Here is an 18,981-nt window from a genome sequence, read left to right as displayed (position 1 = left end):
CATGTAGAGAATCAAACTTGGGTTTACAGGATGATGAACAAATGCTTCAACCACTGGCCTACCCCGCCGCCCCTCCAAAAGTAAAGCAACTAATATGAACTCATTAAAAGCCTTTATATTTGTAATATGGTTTCCTAAAGGAACAACAGAATTAACTACATAAGATAAGATAAGGTCAAGTGTGTAACAAATGCTATCCTTATGTTACACTTTCTTCCTAAACTACAGATTCTAGTACTTTGGGGAAACGAAGAAAGTGGAATATTGAAAATGACATTTGGCACATTTGACCACTTTCTAAATGGCATTATGTACCTCTGCATGTGTTACATGTGGAAGGAAAGTATTTTAATGCATAAATTATTGTGTTTTGTACGGGTAGATGTAGATGTGAATAAGTTACACTGTAAATCCTTAAGGACACAATCAATGGCTGTTTGAATTATTTAAACTAATGAATATTATAGATTTTCTGTTAGAGACAACTGACATTTCTAGTCAGGTAAGAAATACTGACAGATTTAAAAGTGTCTAACATTGAAATCGTTTCTATCATGAGCCAATGGCTTGTAATCATGTGCAATGACAATGACAAGTCATCTCAGTTTCTCATTGTACACTAATGGTTACTTCTTATTTAAACAATGAATTTCAACATTAGTGCAACTGCTATTTTTCTGTTTATAAAAATTTTCTTCTTACCATTCATGTTTAATTCATCAACTAAATCAACTAAGTTTCCTTAATTCATAAAAAATCTGCAACTTTTCTTAAACTTCTCTTATCCCCTTAAGGTCTTCCACTTTCATTCCTACTCTAGACCCTTATCATTAACTTACATGAATTCATTATATCAGACAGGTAAATCCTGTGAGTTGTTTTAACTAACTGGAGGGAAATGAGATGTGTTTGCTATGGGATGAAGGGGAGATAACTGCTGGACTACTGAGTTCATGACTACAGATTGTAGCTGTGTATGTTGAAGCAGTGATTTTACCTGGTAATGCTTCACTCAATCAAGGCAAGCACTGAAACATGTAGCCCAGCAGCTTGGAGTGGTATACCAACAGGAAACAATATTTTGAAATATGATTTGATTCAATGCAAGTCATGAAATGCTATTTTTAGTTATTTTCATTAAAAAAATGATCTTCTGTCTGATGGCAAGTAATCATTTAAATTTTGACATAACCACCATTTCCTTTGGAAAATTAACAATTTTAATGTCAAGGAAACAGATTTTGACATGTTTCGATAGTGTATTGATATATATATAATTATCAGATACAGTATCACGATAATTGACACTAAGATATATCATGACAGTCCTAACAAGACACACCTACACATACATTATAGCGGCACCTTATGGTAGTCCCCGAATATGGTTTTGTTATTGATCTGTTGATTTACCAAATCAAACTATACATTCAGTACTAAATGATCAGTTTCACAGAATCAGTACAATGAGAAACATTTTAGAAACTAATGGACTTTGACCTTTGATATGAGAGATACACTTGATTGTGGTGGATGTTGTTAGAGTTACTTCACTGTCACTGAACTAGCTGGGGCAAGAGACATAAGAAGGGTACGTCTAGATGCAAGGTTGGCAGTGTTCTCCGAAAGACATTCTTCTGCTCATTTGTTTTGATGTTTTTATTGCGAAACTTACTGGGGGCTTCTTTGGAAGGAAGACAATTCAGGCGATACATGGTTTAGTTCAATATTTTAACAAATACTATTAACTGAATTGTACGTTTCTCTGCACCAGGTATCTACACTTAACAACACATTCTTCATCAGTTACCATGGTAACTCTGTTCTATGCTGACGCTTCAGACGATTAGTCTCTGTTTAAAAGTTTACTGAACATGGAAACATACTTGCCAAACTACATTGTGGGAAAAAAGTACAAATTTTCTTTACGTTTGACGCAATATAGACGACACTGTTTTGCCAATCATTTCATCAACATCAAAAACCTTTGTAGGAGTCTAGGACTAAACTGAAAAAAGAAACAATATCTCCATTACTAAATGTAGCATTAATTTCCTGTGTCAGGTACTGTGTCAAGGATTAGAAGCAAAACTTCTATCCCTGAAATGCTGTACTCCACGTTGTAGTCCACACATTCATTTAGCTTGTATACTTAATTATTTTTTACTTACACTTGCATTGTGGTCCAAGGACATTAAATACAGAATACAGTATGTCCATCTGTCTGTCTGTCTTTATGTTCAATGAATATGACGAATACTAGAATCTAACGTATTCTGACGACTCCAGTATTTCATTGTATAAAAGATATGAGAGTAAAGTGAAAACACAAACAAATGATATTCACAAATACATACACTGACAAGAACTAACAGTAACACTACTAACAGACTTCACCAGTTAGTTATACTTCAAATTTCCTCCAAATTTAAAATTCAGATACAGCCTCAGTTTCACATCTCTAAACATTATCAATTTCATGATTTGGCCATCTTAATGTTCTACAAAAAGTTCTTGAATATGTGAACTCATACCATGGCACAAGTTTTACAAGAAAATTCTAAATCTTACACTTAGGCTGCACTGATGCTAGAGTGACCCACTCAATGACTGAGGACAGTCCCCAGCTAGGCAACCAATCACTGTGCACATGGCATTTACTATATAGTGCTATGCATATCGCAGATCATTCATACCTAGGATTAGAGGGTTTTCAAGGAGAGTCATCTTATACATTGGGTGATGTACTACTTTCTGGTCCTGCAGACGATATCAGTAGCTGAACTGACATCTAGCAACCACTGGTCTTGTTGACAGTATAATCTTGCATTTTGTCCACAAAAACCGTTTCAGGAGCAATTGTGGTACAAAAAACTTCCATCATGTTCAAATGATGTACATATTATACATTTTGTGCAAAAGAGCCAGCTTCAGAATCTGTTGTATAAAAAACCCCACAACAAACAGAACAGCTGGCTGGAATGTGTTCACAACCTGGATCAATACTGCAGCAAAGTAAACATCCTAGGAATGATACTCAGTAGAAAGAGAATTTCATGGATCTAAACCTCTTTGTTATAAGAAACACAAAGTGTCAGATTATATTCCTACTCCTTCATTAGGAAACCTATAATCCTTATTGCTACATTTAACCAAGAAAAATGTTATTTGACCTGTTTGAAGACATTAAAGTCATTGTTACTAGTGTTGGTCAAAATGTCATAACTGATGATCTGTTCATTACAACCGATCAATCATCGAAAATAATTCATTAGCCTCATCTATCAAATTTTCCTGATTATGTTTGTCATTGCACAAGAAATGAAGATAAATATGTAGATGTTTTCAGTTTATTTTCCGAATTTCCCATCTTTAACGGATGAATAATGTGCTAAGAACGTGAATTTCCTGGAGTCTTCAACACAAATTCAATCATGACAAGGAACAAGCTTGCAGTGCTTATGAAATGTAACAGACAAAACCAACCACGTGAAAAATATTGTTAATTCAAACAAGTGTTCCAGAATTGTTTGTCTTCAGTTATGAGAAGCCATGATGGATTTCTTGGCCCTTTAGTCACAGCAACCAATCTTTTACTATTTCAATTGATCACACCATGACTAATTGTTACAAAGATGAAATGTAAATAATAACACACATCCCGTCTATAACCACAACTATACACAGTAATAGTTTGTTTACACTCACTATTCTCAGCAAATTGTTTACATAATACATCAAACTGAACAATCACATCAATAGTTTGTTTACACTCACTATTCTCACTAAATTGTTTACATAATACATCGAACTGAACAATCACATCAATAGTTTGTTTACACTCACTATTCTCACTAAATTGTTTACATAATACATCGAACTGAACAATCACATCAATAGTTTGTTTACACTCACTATTCTCACTAACTTGTTTACATAATACATCAAACTGAACAATCACATCAATAACATATTGTTTGCATCTTTAGCTCAGCATACTTGATGAGGTTAATTCAAACAATTGGGCTCATTCCCTCCCAAAGTGATATACTGATTTTAATGCCCAGTATAATAACTAGAGAGAGTGAGTGAGTGAGTAAGGTTTTATGCAAACCTTTAACCAATATTCCAGCAATATCACAGTGGGGGACACCAGAAATGGGCTTCACACATTGAATCTATGTGGGGATTCCAACCCAGGGTTTTGGTGTGATGAGTGAATGCTTGAACCACTAGGCTACCCCACTGCCCCATAATAACTTGAAAATCTAACCTCTGATCTACAATAGCCATGTTCAGTGGTGGGATAACTCATTATTTCTGATACTTTTATCCATATAAAAATCCATTAGTTTTCTTGTTACATTACAAAATGAACTATAAACAGATTTAGCAATTGGAAAACTTAATTGACTGAACGATGTATGTACCTGTAGAAATGTCATATATAGAAGGGGTGATCATAAAGAATGATATATATTTGCTGCTTTTAATAAACTGTGTTCAATTCCACGTTTCTTTAGATAACATTTATGCCAATTCTGACTATTCACAGAATGAACATACAACTATGGTTATAGAGCTGTATAGCACTGAGATATCATTAAAATCTATTAACATTTCCATCTTTGATTGTCATACTCTGAAAGGGTGTGGTTTTATATTTGGCCCTTTTTCACTTAAAACATGTGTATCATTATCTATATAATATTTATAACTAAAATTCCAGTAAAACATGTTTAGGAATATGCATACAAATGACAAATAACCACAAGTTTCAAACAACCTGAAAATCATGGTAACTATAAAGAATCTGAGTAGATTCCATCTTGTTTTCTTTTTTTTCCTATTAAATATTGAACAATCTGTTCTTCTCTCTCTCACAGACAGACAGACAGACAGACACACACACACAGACACAGACACACACACTCACACACACACAGAGAGAGAGAGAGAGAGAGAGAGAGAGAGAGAGAGAGAGAAAGAGGATTAGGTCTTAGAGCATGCAAAGAGCAATCATTTACCACCATCCAACAGTTATCCCCCCTTATGGATATTTCCAAACTTGCACATTTTTGGAAAGCACATATTTCCAAAACTGGAAATGTCTTGGAAACATCACCTTTAAAGGGCATTGCAAAGCTTGTAAATGTGGACTTTCTTCCAGCGTACCTTCCAATGAGAAGCATGCATTTATTGATGACAGTATATGCTCTGATACCGACTTAAGCAACTTCAACAACAGTACTTACTCAGAGTCAGAATAGGTTTCTTTGGTAACCATCGCCCTTACTTCAACAGTTGACAAATATATAAACTTTCATGTCGGCCTTACTCTCATGCCTACCAATCATTTACTGAAACAAGATTATTTTAAAATTTTTGCAGGATTGAGAATCGATCAGTTTACTGACCCACTTCAGTGTAACATGAAGCAGCTTCATAAATATTTCACATTTGGTTTTAGAGTTACTTCAATTATATTTTCTTGAAATTGCTCACCACTCCTTTGAAATACCAACACACAGACAGCTGGTAGTTGCCATAGAAATTGCAAGCAGACTATTAACAATGTCAAAGCATTTTTTGTACTTGAACACTGTTTTGTTTATAAAGACACTGTCCCACAGAGAGCTGCCATCTAATAACATACATGTATGAAATGCTACTGCATTTTGCGTTGTTTGCTCACACATACATCACATTAACACACAGTAAAAATACATGATTTTATATCAAAATGTATTTCAGTTATTTTAAAAGCGTACTGCAAAAAGGCATTTGACAATAGGTTCGATAGTGCACGATCTGAGACCATATACTGGAGTATATACCATGCAACGATATATGGTCTCTGTGCACGATCAAAAGGAAACTAGATTAGTAGATATGGACATGTAACAAGCAATGTAATTTCACAAGTCCCGCAGTGTTGTCACATGTTGACAACAGTTGAAACATAATTAAAACAAATGCACTATATCTCTGCCTTAATCATTGCGTGTTAACAAACCTCTGATCAGTAAAATATTCAACTGCAGTTCAGGTCCTTACTTCCGTACACACTCACGCGTGACCACCATAGCAGAGTTATACACCCCTTTCAAATGTAAAGTACTTTTCGTTAGAAAAAAATCAGCTTGGTGACAAACTTTAAAAGAACGTTATGTGCTGGTTATGCCTGGTGTGGTAATGAGTTCAAAGATGCAAATATTTACATAGATCTCAGGGATATATGTTAGAAATGAAGATTAGATTGTCTGCATTTGTATTATTGTAGACTGTTACTTGTCCTCGATAACCAGCTGTCACCTGTCCTACACTTTCATGTTACAGAATTCGATGTGTCCTTGTCAATCAAGCTGCAGATACTCAGGCGTGCTGCACTACCACGATATATATAATCCTTTTGTAGATTGTCGCGTGTCATGAGTGAGTGGATTCAGTTTTACGTCGCTTTCAACAATATTCTAGCAATATCACGGCAGGGGACAGTAGACATTGTATCCATGTGGGGAATCGAACGCATTAAGCACTAGGCTACCCCTCCCCCCTCAAGTGATGATCGTGTGGTCTTATGGAAGCTTGCATCGTGTCTGTGACAGTCATCTCAGTAACCCCCTCCGTAGCATATTCCTTTCAAATCTTTGCAAGATAATTAGATACAACTTAATCATGCTCTAAAAAAGAATAAGAGTGCATACGCTTTCCAAGACTTTACGTATTATAAAAGAAAACGTACGAATACATTCCACTAAAATGCCCATGTTTCACCGACATGTACTTCCATAAGAGCTAAGAAGACTTTTACCTATGACATATGCATTTGGAAATCACCAGGTTCGTCTGTAAACTGTCATTCAATATGGACTCGTGCTTTCCACTGATTATTTTTGATGACATCAACCGAACGTGAGTTCCACCCAATGTTTTATATACTGCAGAGCACAACAGTATGCGCGCAGTGGTAAGGGGTCTGCTTATCACGCTGAAAGCCCGGGTTCGATGCCCGGCGGAGGCACCTAGGTTCGGGTCTCAAGGTAGACATATTTGCGTGGTATCCTGGACAAGATACTTTGATCCGCATTGTCTCAGTTCACCCACTTGTAACATGGGTACCCGCGAGGTTATGCTGACAATGTTAGTGACAGGCTCATTGCGCCTAGGAGGCAGCATGGCTGTATGATATGCAGAGAGTTGCAAATATGTCGGAGAGTACTATGATATTATGACCAAGGAGAGTGATGTACGCAGCGGGTAATGTGCCTGGATATAAGCGCCATATAAGCAGACTATCACTATTACTATTGTTACTGTCAATCATTGTTTACTAGCAACTGCCAAATATGTCTTTAGATTCCTACCACGAACCTGATCACAGTCTTTGTCCAATATCAATAACACGTTTGGGAACTAAAAGTATTCAGTATACTTTCTTGGATATGTTTGCTTCAGGGTCTGTACGACAGACTAGAGCTAAGCGTGTAGGTGTAATAATTGTAGCAGGAGAGACCTCTGATGTATTTTATTGTCTCTGACCGCATGGAGAGAAAACCCAATGACAACGTGAAGCAAGTAGAATGATTGTGTTCTATAAACTGAAGCAATGATTTTAATAAATGTCATATGTATAATATTAGGCACTTACCTTATTCGAGCACTGTATAGGCCAATGTCTCCAATAGATCACATAAATCTGCATATGCACTAATATCAACAAAGACATTTGTCACGTCCTTCGGTTATATTCTAATGTTTAAAAAAAACCCCAAGCGTTTTAAGGAAATATGACACAGATTCGATTCTCGTGTAATAGCGGGAGTTGTTTCAGAGCTCCAGATAAGTTTTTGACTATGTATTATACGCAGATACACAATTCATCTGGAGCTTTTATTAATTGTTTGTTTGAGGTATTCAGGTAAGTGCACTCTTTGATAGATTAACATTAAACAGCACACATATTCAATACAGTCCAGGTGCATTGTGAGGCAACTAAATAATTCACAAGCCCAAATCTGAATACAGAAACTAAGCAAAAAGCTTTCAAGAAGAAACATACCAACATTTTTCAGGCCACAATTTTGCATGATTTAAAACATGTAGTTTAACTTATGGGGGCAGCTGCCTCCCTAGAATTTTTAAGCTATTAGTTTTTGTGCATCAAAGAATTGATATAACACTCTCTTTGCGTGGATAGTGCCCCCTCTGCCAAACGGGCCAGTGACTGTGGGGATATATTGGCCCGACTGGATTTTTACTAGTCACAGGCTAGCGGACCAGTGTCTATTCCGCAAACTGGTTAGTTGTATTTACAAAAAACATAACTTTGGGAAGAATAACTGAGCTCTCTGAATACAAACTGCTAATTTGAAACACATATTCTTGAATGAATACGTGACAGGTTTTATGGATAACCTCTTAAAAGGTTTCTTTACACAAGTGGTACTATATACTAACTGTTATCCATAAAACGTGTCATTCACGTTCATTCAACTTCTAAATGTCTTTCAAGAACTTCAAACTCGTGCTTCTCTCATGAAAACCAGAGGATCAGAGGACATTAATTGTTGCGGACATCTTTTCTTTTATACCAAGGTAGAAATGTGCACTTAGTTTGTGTGAGGGAGTACATTTGGTTTCGTGTCATGGAGAGTTTTGTTTACCTTGTAATTTTAAAAGGCGTAAAATGCGCATTGGTTAGCTTGTTCGACTGAGGCCCCCTGTGACTCAGACATAACGCTGAAGAAAATGTCTGCTTCTAAGAATATTAGCCAATCAGAACCGTGTTTGTTCGAATGAGCCGAAAGCTGGCGCAAAGGCGAGGCAATTTCAAAACAAGTCCCGAAGTGGATAATGTTTGCATATGGTGGATTAATCAAATGGATAACCACGTTATGGGAGATTATGATCTATGTGTATTAAGGTGATTCAACTTTAAAAAATCACAAGTGATTGACTATGGTTGTGAGTAATGGCGTGTGCGCGAAAACTGTGCATTACATTGTAGATTTCATTTGGTCTTGGCACCGGTTCACATTGACATTTGGTGGCCCGTGACAATTGTGTATCGAGAGAGATTAACAGGTAATCCTGGTGCGTGCGACTGATTCCGATCGAATTCATTCCTTACAGTGCAATCAGTGTCACAGGATTAACAACGAAAGGTACGTTTAATACCTTTAGATTGTGTCATGTTGCCTGGCTAGGCGACTTACCGAAAGTGATATATTTTATACATCGAGGCTTGATAACTTGATACGGAATCACTGAGTGTAAACATGTCGGGAAGGATAAATTCGCCGAAAAAAACAACTCCTAGGGGGAAGAGTAAAAGGCTTCTACCCCATGTTCCATCCAATCCTCAAACAAAAGGTGTAACGTTCAACGAAGAGACGGTTGAAACATCTATTGGAGGGACACAATCCACTGGAGTAATTAAACCCGAGGCAGCTATCCACCCCTTGTCCCCGATGGACAATAATCTTATGTCAAGATTTGTGTCCAAGTTTACAGAAAAGCTTGGCTTAAATATTGGTAAAGAAAACAAAGGCATGGATAACCCACCTCAGCCAATCGACACATCTACTCCAGACTCAAGTCTTGATGAAACAAAGGATCAAATCATGAAAAAAACAGATGAATGCCTCCCAAAGGAGAAGAAACTTGACACACTGCCCCCTAAGATAAAAAAAGTTGATGAGGCTCCTAAAAAGCCCATCTTTGATGTTGAATTAGCGCCTTCAAGTACAGATCCGTTTCGGACACCAACAAAAGTTGCAAGACGTCATACACTTGAAAGCCGCATATTTCGGACACCAGACTGCTACAAAGTTGTACAGATGGAAACACCTCGGAAATATGATGTGAGTTATGATGACCTAGGTGATATTGACAGTGATGAAGACAGCTGTACAAGTGTTACTGTTGCTGTCCGCGTCAGACCACTCAGTCAAAGGTAGGTTGAATGTCATCTAGTTTCATCAAGTTCTCATTATTATGATTTTCTGGCTTTAATGTTTATAGATATTTAATCCTGGGTTTACATCACGTTATATTCAATGACATGATTATTTTTATTGAGATTCTTTTCAAGAGATATTCATGGCGTCGATCCAGGATCAGCATGTTAAGAAGATGGAAAACTAGTATCAGAAAACTATCCTGTTATAAAACATTCCTTCCATTTTAAAAATTTTATTGGGGGGTGGCGGGTGTGTGTGTACAAGGTTGGGGTTAAGGTCAGAGTTTCCTAACCCTGATATGACTCTAGCTTATTTGCTTTCATATTGCCTTTAGATATAATCAATAATGTATGTAACTAATAACTGAGTTTATTTAGTTCAGTTTCTTTAGATGATGAATTAATTGAGGAAGGTGCAATAACTGGAAGCCTTGCCATTACTGTATATGGATTCATGCATATGCCATATACCCTTAGTATATGTCCATCCACTTATCATGATCATGGTAATAATACTAATATTGAAAATCATGATCAACACACACATCTGGAAGTCTAAACATGCTTAAAGTATGAACGTAAAATACAATCACAACAGTGTTTGAAATGAACATGTGTAAGATGGGTCTGGAGTCCTTCGGGTATATTTCAGTCTTTCCCATTGATATTTGGACCAGAGACCCCTTTATTATGTTCATCAGTTGTTGTTATCATATGTAGAAAGTGTGTAGTGAGGATACTTTGAATGTGTAGCTTAACCTGCTATATTTTGTCTACTGTATTTAATGATGTTAATCCAAGCATTTCTCAAACCAACCACAGGCTCGCAGACTTGCTTGACACGTTATATCCCGCATTGCTTAGATTGAAGCTCATGCTTTTGATCACTGGTTCAGATTATGGTCCAGACCTTGTTATTTACATACCACTGCCATATACATGATAAGCTGGAATATTGCTGAGTGAGATGTAACACTAACCTTACTCACTCACTCAAACATAATACTGTGTTCTGCATACTGAAACTTGTGCATGCTGTATGTCAGCGCACCCTCTGCAGTATCATGACGATGTATACAGAAATATTCCATTCTATTTCAGAGAATTATTGGACCCAAATGTCAAGACAGTCGTGACGATGAATGGCAACGAAACTACTGTGACTGCAGAGAATGGTTTGACCTACCGATTTGCATATGACTTTTCCTTCTGGTCATGTGAGCGGAGTCACAGCGAGTTCTCAAGTCAGCAGACTGTCTATGACAGCCTAGCCCAACCACTCCTTGGCAAGGCCTTTGAGGGCTACAACACTTGCCTCTTTGCATACGGACAGACTGGCAGTGGGAAAAGCTATAGGTTTGCACTTACTTTTACACCAAAGTTGATATATGATGTTTTGAACCATTTCTCTTAAAACATGATCAAGTATGTAAGATCTAAACATTTAAACATCTGGGCACTGTTGCCCAAAGCTGTTATGTGATTGTAAGTCCCACACTTACATTGGCCTTTCACATTGTTGTAGCACTAGATCTCTTTGAGCAGTGAGGCCTACAGTGCTATTGCACTGAGTGATTGTATATCAATCTTAGTGCTAAGGTGACTATGAGTAGTATAACCATGGTAACTCTCATACCTTATCACTGACTTAAAGGTCACATGCAACCAAAAAATGAAACATAATTAATACACATTTATCACTTATTCATGACATATAATATACATTGCTGCTTTTAAAAAAACAAATAAACACAATTATAAGCGTACAATCGCGATTCAAAAGTGCAGTATTTTGTACTTGGGCTTACTTCCCCCGAAACGAAGCCCTCGGGAGACCGAATCCAGTTATAGTGGGTGGATATGCACTCAAGTGTAACGACAGCTTCCGATTGGCTGTTTCATTTGCTGATATGCCAAGGGTTCATTGTGTGTACAGAAGGATGATCTGTTTGATGGGCATTTTAGAAGTATAGCCAGATTCTTTATGGATAACAACATGTTTTTGTGTACTTGATGCCTCGTTTCAATATGCATTCATATACTGTTGTCAAACAAAATCATATACACTAAAAGAAGTCGTTATCCATGAAGAATGTGTATAGAGATGTTGGGTTTAGAAAATATCTGTTCTCTGAATTTGCCAATCAAAAATCATGTCAGTAAAGATGGTAAACTACTGGGTGGCTGGAATCTGTCATTCGTCCAAGTACAAAGCAGGACTTAAAACTGACAAGAGTTTGCACCAGTTTCTGTCAGATCCAGTCATCCGAAAAAAAATGAATGTAGTATTTTTGCAACCCACAGACATAAAAACATGTCATGTGTATCACACGTGCCTAATTACATAATGTGGCAGACACGGGACTCGGGTGCAAGAGTCATAAATCAACATATTTTCTTTATGTCGTATAGTCTGATAGGTGTTAAGTTCAAATTGCACGTGGTCAGTGATTGAAGCTGTGTATTGCATGTTGTCTTTAGCAGACAGGCAGGTGTGAATAAACCAGACACTGAGCTTTCTCTTTGACAGAGACTGCTTACCACAATCAACAAGTTTTTTTTACGTAACAAGTAGATTATTTACTTGTTTGTGTACACAACCAAGACTAGACTACTGCTCACGACCTCAGACGCTGGATATGCATATTGTTTCAAGCTCCGCGAACCTATTCACTGCGCATGCGTTGAAACCAGTTTTGCTCCCAGCGCTGGGGGGAATTTAGTGAAACGTTTGAACTCCGATTTCGCGGGCTTTTTTTTCATCACGTTTTTTTTCAACTTTATAGGTTGAATTGGCATTTTTTATGATTTGTTTCGGTAAGTACACACCGAAAGGTACCAGAATCTGCAAAGTTGTGTTTTACGTTGCATGTGACCTTTAAGGTAGTCCTAGCGTGCCTGTTGCTAACGGTTTGTACAGCAATTGCCAGGACTATAACTTTGGTAGGCCTATATAGGTGAAACTTCCTAAAATGTTCCTACCAACACAAATGTCACTCTCAGAATCATACCAGAAGTCTGTCACCAGAATAAAAGTCAACCACAACGTCAACCACAACACCAACTGTCCTAACAACATCAAGTGGTAAAATGAAATACATTGTATCAAAAACCTCCAGGGCTACTCTGGAAGATAACTGGCAGAAGGAGTTCAAATCTGAAGACCCAAGTCCTCAAATCAACATCACATCCCATTCAGACCAGTGAAGATCTGGATTAGAATTGATCTTTAGTTACCCAAGCTTGTGACTATGGGACTGTGTGGGATTGTGTGGTTAGGCTCGCTGACCTGATTGACATGTCATGGTAGTAAATGCATAGATCAGTCCCTGGATTCCGTGAATCCGCGGTTGCTAAAAAAATCATTGAATTTACCCTCAATGCAGAAAAACGTCTAGTCTGCGGAAAACATGTTTTCTTGCAGAATCCATGCATAATTTGCCACTTTTCTGTCGTGGTATTTGCTTATTTTTAACAACTGAAGGAAAATGGACTGACAGCCGAAATTTAAATTAGAGATAATGTCAAAAATAGGATCGGTTACAAAATGACATATTTACTGTGACAACATTTTTGAAATAATCATGAGCAAAGATACTTTATTAATGAAGCAAGTTTTAGGCATCTAAGTTACGAATGAGAGGAGAGAAATCGTTTCAATGAGTGTTTTATTCTCAATGTGTACTGTCGACTTAATTTTATATCTGTGTTTGTGAATTAATCTATGAAGATCTTTGTAATGTTTTTGTTGTTTTTCCTTAATGTTCTATCCGCTGAATGGTTTGCAGAATATTAAAAAATAATGTGCAGGATTTGCTTAAATTTGCCGCGGAATTCTTAAAAATTTGCCATGGAATCCAGGAGGGACTGGTAGATTAATGTTCATGCTATTGATCACGTGATTGTCTGGTCCAGGCTCAGTTATTTACAGACATGATCGCTAATGATGAATTATTTAACTTGTTTTTAATGTATTGAGTAGTACATACACACCACCGTAAATCCTTGTGTGTTTTGTTTTCACAGTATAATGGGCCATGGTTCTGAAACTGGAATTATTCCACGCTTCTGTGAGGAGCTTTTTTCTCGAGCTGAAAACTTTCGAGATAAGGACAAGGTAACATTTTCTGGAGCCCATGATCATTCAGTTTTTTGCAGGATATTAAAGCTTTATTCACAATATGAAAATATCTGTATGACAAGTCAACTATGGACTGTATGACTGGCACTACGACTCTCTATGGATTGTATGTCTCTATGGACTATTGACTGCGTGTCTTGTATCACAAAGGTATATGGATATATGGACTGTATGTCTTGAACATGCAGACTGATTTGATCATTGATAAATGATTTGGCCATAATAATGTTACCCATCACACTACGTTGAAACACTAGCACACTAAAGTGTTTCTGTTTCAGGTGAAGATCAGCGTTGAAATCAGCTTCTTTGAGATTTACAATGAAAAGATTCATGACCTTCTGATGTCATCTAAAGACAAAGGAGGCAAGAAACCAACAGTAAGTTTACAACACTGGCTGTTTTACAGGCTGAGTCATTCTGTGTACTTAGATGTTAGTTGATGGGATATCTTCACTGTTACCATGTTATCAGGGTGTTGACAATCCATTGTAAATAATTGTTTCTAATGATGTTGTTCATAAGGTTATTTGACATTAATGGCATGTTTGTGTATTTCAGCTGAAGGTTCGGGAACATCCAGTGCTAGGACCATATGTTGAAGGACTGTCCACCTTTGTTGTCAACTCTTTTGAAGATGTGAAGGTTAGTTAGTACATGTCCTTGTTATGTCTACAATAAGTAGAAAACTAAACAGAAAGCAAAATTCATGCACTCCTCGCTACAGTGATTGGATGGACAAAATGCATCATGGCTATAACTGACCTTCGTCAAAGACAAGGGTCATAGTTCAGACCTTTTCTATGCAGCTGTGGTACAACCACCCACAAAGATGAGTCCATCTCTGACATCTGGTCTGTTTGTTCCAGGGCTGGATCACACTTGGAAACAAGAACAGAGCCACAGCAGCCACAGGGATGAATGACAAGAGCAGCAGGTCCCACTCCGTCTTCACCATTGTCATGACACAGACCAGGGTCAGTCATAGCATCTCACTAGTTAGAGGACAAGGGCAATGTCATAACTGATGCCGTAAAATTCTGGCTTCTGAATGGTTGTTTTTTTGTTCAAAATCTGAAGCATCATGAATATTGTTTAGCAAAAATACAAATGCTGTCAAACATGATCAGTAAGGAAAGATTGTAGATACGTTGAATGAGATGCAACATGATGCAGGTTTTGTTGTCAGTACAAGCTGTAGACATGTTCAGTGGTATTATATTGTAATGTATACGGAAGGAATTACTGCAAGGAGGTTGTTAGTACATAAGTGGACATGTCTACAAGCCCTGGAACTGCATGGTGTATATGATATTTTCTGCCATCAGACGGAGCGCCTGGAGGGACAGGACCATGACAGCTCTGTTAACAGCAAGATCAACCTGGTGGACCTAGCAGGGAGTGAGAGACAGTCAGCAGCTCAGACCTCTGGCGAGAGACTCAGGGTAGGTGCAACAATGATCCCATTCTAGCTAAGATAGAAAAAGCGAGGCATGAATTATCTCCCTTTGCATAGTATAACAGATGGAACTTGTATTGAATTTCAGAAATAATATATTAATGATCACTGATATTGGTTTTTGCATGAAACCACTAATGTTAATTCTGAAATGTTGCCGATGAACCTAGAATTGGTTGGGATGTTTGCAAAAATACACTTACACAGACACTAAATATGCTTTCTACCATATTGGATAGTGTTTACAAAATCGTGTTTCGCAACAATTTCGAGACAATAATTACATCAAGACTATTTCATAGTCAGTTGCGACAAATGCATCACTGACTTCCCCACTCATTTTAAAACCAAATTACAAGTGGTCTTTGTCACCAATGCCAACTGTCTGGGTAAAATAAAAGATAACAGATATTGGGTGTGAAAACAAATGCTGTGTTCGAAAGACTGCGCCTGTTTCCAGTGAAAGGAAAATTCCAATTTTGCACTGTGTTGCATTTAATAAAAGTTTTTGACATCCAGGCATCTATTCATTGTTTTGAATGGCTCAGTACCTTTGGAACATGGAAAGAGCATCGTAGCAAGATACGAGAAATTAAAAATAGATGCAATGATTTGACAATTTTCAAAAGAAACTGTCAAAGTTTCCATGCAATGTGACGCTCTGACATGCAAAATCAAGCAGACAATGGTAATTATCATCATTTCTGGCTTCTCCTCTTTCAGTGAAAACGATAACAAATAACAATACATAGGTAGTCAGATTCATTCTGATTACTTACATCTTATATTTATGTACAAACCTTGAATCAAGAAAAGAGTCCTCGCAAAATCCTGTTTACCCTTGTCACAGAAAAACAGCCATTTTGTAAAAAAAATTTCATCTTAACTTTACGATTGACTTGGGTAAGACTGGTTAGCTGATAGTAATGTCACGCTAAGATTGGGATTTTAGGGGTTTATGATTGGTGTTGGGCTAAGATCAGTTGGCGGAATGAGACCCAGGTCTTTTCTAACAATGTCAGTCAGTGGACTCTTTGAAGATCTGGAATACATTTCACTGCTATACATCAAATAGAAATGTGGCAGTTTATTAACTTTGAAATTAACTGTCAGTCAGGAATTTGAGCGACGTGTCAAATGAAAGTTCTTGTTCAGTAAGATCAACTTGTTCTAGTTCATATTGAAAATATTGCTAGCATATAAGTTTGAGTATGCTAAAAAGTATTTGGAACTCACTGTTTATATGTTGAATAATAGGAAGGAGCCAACATCAACAAGTCCCTGATGACCTTGGGGAAAGTTATCTCCCTTCTCTCAGACCAGTCGACTTCAAAGAAGAAGCGTTTCATTCCATACCGAGACTCCGTGCTTACATGGTGAGTACAGGTGTATTCCATACCAAGATTCAGTGCTTACATGGTGAATACAACTATATTCCACATGAAGACTCTGTGCTTATATGAGTACAGCTGTATTACATACCAAGACTCTGTGCTTACTTGGTGAGTACAGCTATAGTTTATGCATAGACTGTCATTCACTCTTAGTCAGTCTGTCAACAGAATGTTCTTGTTGCTGCAGGTTGCTGAAGGAGAGTCTGGGTGGCAACTCCAAGACGGCCATGATAGCCACCATCAGCCCAGCGAACCACCATACAGAAGAAACACTTAGCACACTCAGGTGAGATTTAGTTGAAGATGTTGGGAAGCGGGAATCCATTTGAGGAGCATCAGGCGGCTACAGTCTGTGACTGGCTATATGTGTGTCCTGGATTGATACCCATTCTGGGAACAGCCCAGCTTGAACAGCATTTTAACCTGGCCTACAAATACGGTGTCGCTCTAGAATATCCTGTAATGTCATGTCATCTTCTTTAATGTCATTACGTCACTACGAAATGTCTTGTTGAAATGTCAGAATGTCATGACACAAATCTAAATGATGTTAGGCTGGATTGTCATGCCACTTTGGAATGACATGACATAACTTTGCAAAGACATCACTGTGGAATGGCCTGATATCACTGTGGAATGGCATGACGGCACTCTGGAATGGCATGACATCTCTCTGGAATGTCAATACAGCACTTTGGAATGACATGACATCACTCAGGAATGGCATGACATCACTCTGCAAGGACATGGCGTCATAGTAAAATGGCAAGAGATCACTCTGGAATGGCATGGCATCACTGTGGATTGTCATGACAGCTCTCTGGAATGGCATGACATCACTGAGGAATGACATGATGTCACTCAGGAATGGCATAACAGCATTGGAATGGCATGACATCACTCTAGAATGGCATGACATCACTCAGGAATGACACCACTGTTGAACGGCACGGCATGGCATCTCTATGGAATGGCATGACATCACTCGGGAATGACTCGGGAATTACATCACTATGGAATGGCACTTGGGAATGGAATGGTGCCATTCTGGAATGACAGCACAGTGGAATGGCATGGCATCACTATGGAAATTGGAATGGCATGACATCACTCAAGAAGGACATGACATCAATGTGGAATGGCACTCTGGAATGGAATGGTGCCACTGTAGAATGACAGCAGTGTGAATGGTAGAGGTGTGACGATACAGAATATTCACGATGCGATACGTATCACCATATGTTTGAAAGATACGATTCGATACACATCACGATATGCTATCTTCAGTTATTTTCTGACATTTTGATATCAAGTAACAGTGTAAATACTGACATTACTGTCAATTTCTACTATCAGGTAACAACTTTGAGGTCAACAATACATTTCATGATATGAAAAAAAGTATCGATATATTTATCATTCGATAAGTATCACGATTATCGATAGTACGATATATTGCCACAGCTCTAGTGAATGGCATGAGATCAGTCTGAAATGATTGGGGGCAGTGGGGTAGTCCAGTGGTTCCTTGCCACACATTAATACAATGTGTGAAGTTCATTCCTGGTGTCCCTCACCCTGATAATGCTGGAATATTGCTAGAAGTGGCACAGACGTAAACTCACACATTCTGCCGTGATGGAATTTAATGATGCCATCTTGAATGTCATTATGTCAAACTTAGAGTGGCTTGATGCCACTATTATTTTTCCTTGTCCTGACTCATGCTTATTATGCTTAATTCCTTACTCTATGTGAAGAAGGTGGATACACCTACCCACTGGAAACCTCCCTTTCCTGCAATTATGGTCACATGACCAGCCATGCTTGTCACTCTCTTCTTCATCGCCCGACGAGGATGGTTGGTGGCACTTTGGGCCCTGATGCGGCGATAGGGTTTTGCTTAATCTTCGTCTAAATTATGTTGTATTCAGTTTTTGGATTGTAAGTACTGTCGTCTTTATGTAAAATCTAAAAATGTTCTTGTCTTATACTTGGTCTAAATTGATGAAATTGTGTTCCC

The 18,981-nt window shown here is 37.8% G+C and overlaps 2 protein-coding genes across 3 annotated transcripts in view; one reads left to right on the top strand and one right to left on the bottom strand.

Moving 5' to 3' along the window:
• The window catches only part of LOC137273732 (cubilin-like), a 73,226-nt gene extending 67,097 nt beyond the window's left edge, over window positions 1-6,129 (bottom strand). Inside the window, exon 1 of one of the 2 annotated variants that reach the window (XM_067806539.1) lies at window positions 6,017-6,129. The gene's annotated coding sequence lies outside the window, so the exon portion shown is untranslated. The remainder of the gene's footprint in view (window positions 1-6,016) is intronic. The other variant, XM_067806540.1, reaches the window with a different exon arrangement.
• A 2,663-nt stretch (window positions 6,130-8,792) lies between these two features.
• LOC137273726 (kinesin-like protein KIF14) overlaps window positions 8,793-18,981 on the top strand; it is a 34,845-nt gene continuing 24,656 nt past the window's right edge. The window contains exons 1-9 of the mRNA XM_067806535.1: window positions 8,793-9,958; window positions 11,066-11,320; window positions 13,991-14,081; window positions 14,387-14,485; window positions 14,667-14,750; window positions 14,975-15,082; window positions 15,434-15,550; window positions 16,822-16,940; window positions 17,146-17,244. Of these exons, the coding sequence (XP_067662636.1) occupies window positions 9,282-9,958; window positions 11,066-11,320; window positions 13,991-14,081; window positions 14,387-14,485; window positions 14,667-14,750; window positions 14,975-15,082; window positions 15,434-15,550; window positions 16,822-16,940; window positions 17,146-17,244 (1,649 nt within the window). The 5' untranslated portion in view covers window positions 8,793-9,281. The remainder of the gene's footprint in view (window positions 9,959-11,065; window positions 11,321-13,990; window positions 14,082-14,386; window positions 14,486-14,666; window positions 14,751-14,974; window positions 15,083-15,433; window positions 15,551-16,821; window positions 16,941-17,145; window positions 17,245-18,981) is intronic.

Source organism: Haliotis asinina, chromosome 2 (genome assembly GCF_037392515.1).
Source record: "Haliotis asinina isolate JCU_RB_2024 chromosome 2, JCU_Hal_asi_v2, whole genome shotgun sequence".
Taxonomy (NCBI): Eukaryota; Metazoa; Mollusca; class Gastropoda; order Lepetellida; family Haliotidae; genus Haliotis; species Haliotis asinina.
The sequence above is the reverse complement of the archived record's forward strand: the minus strand, read 5'-3'. Positions and strand labels throughout refer to the sequence as shown.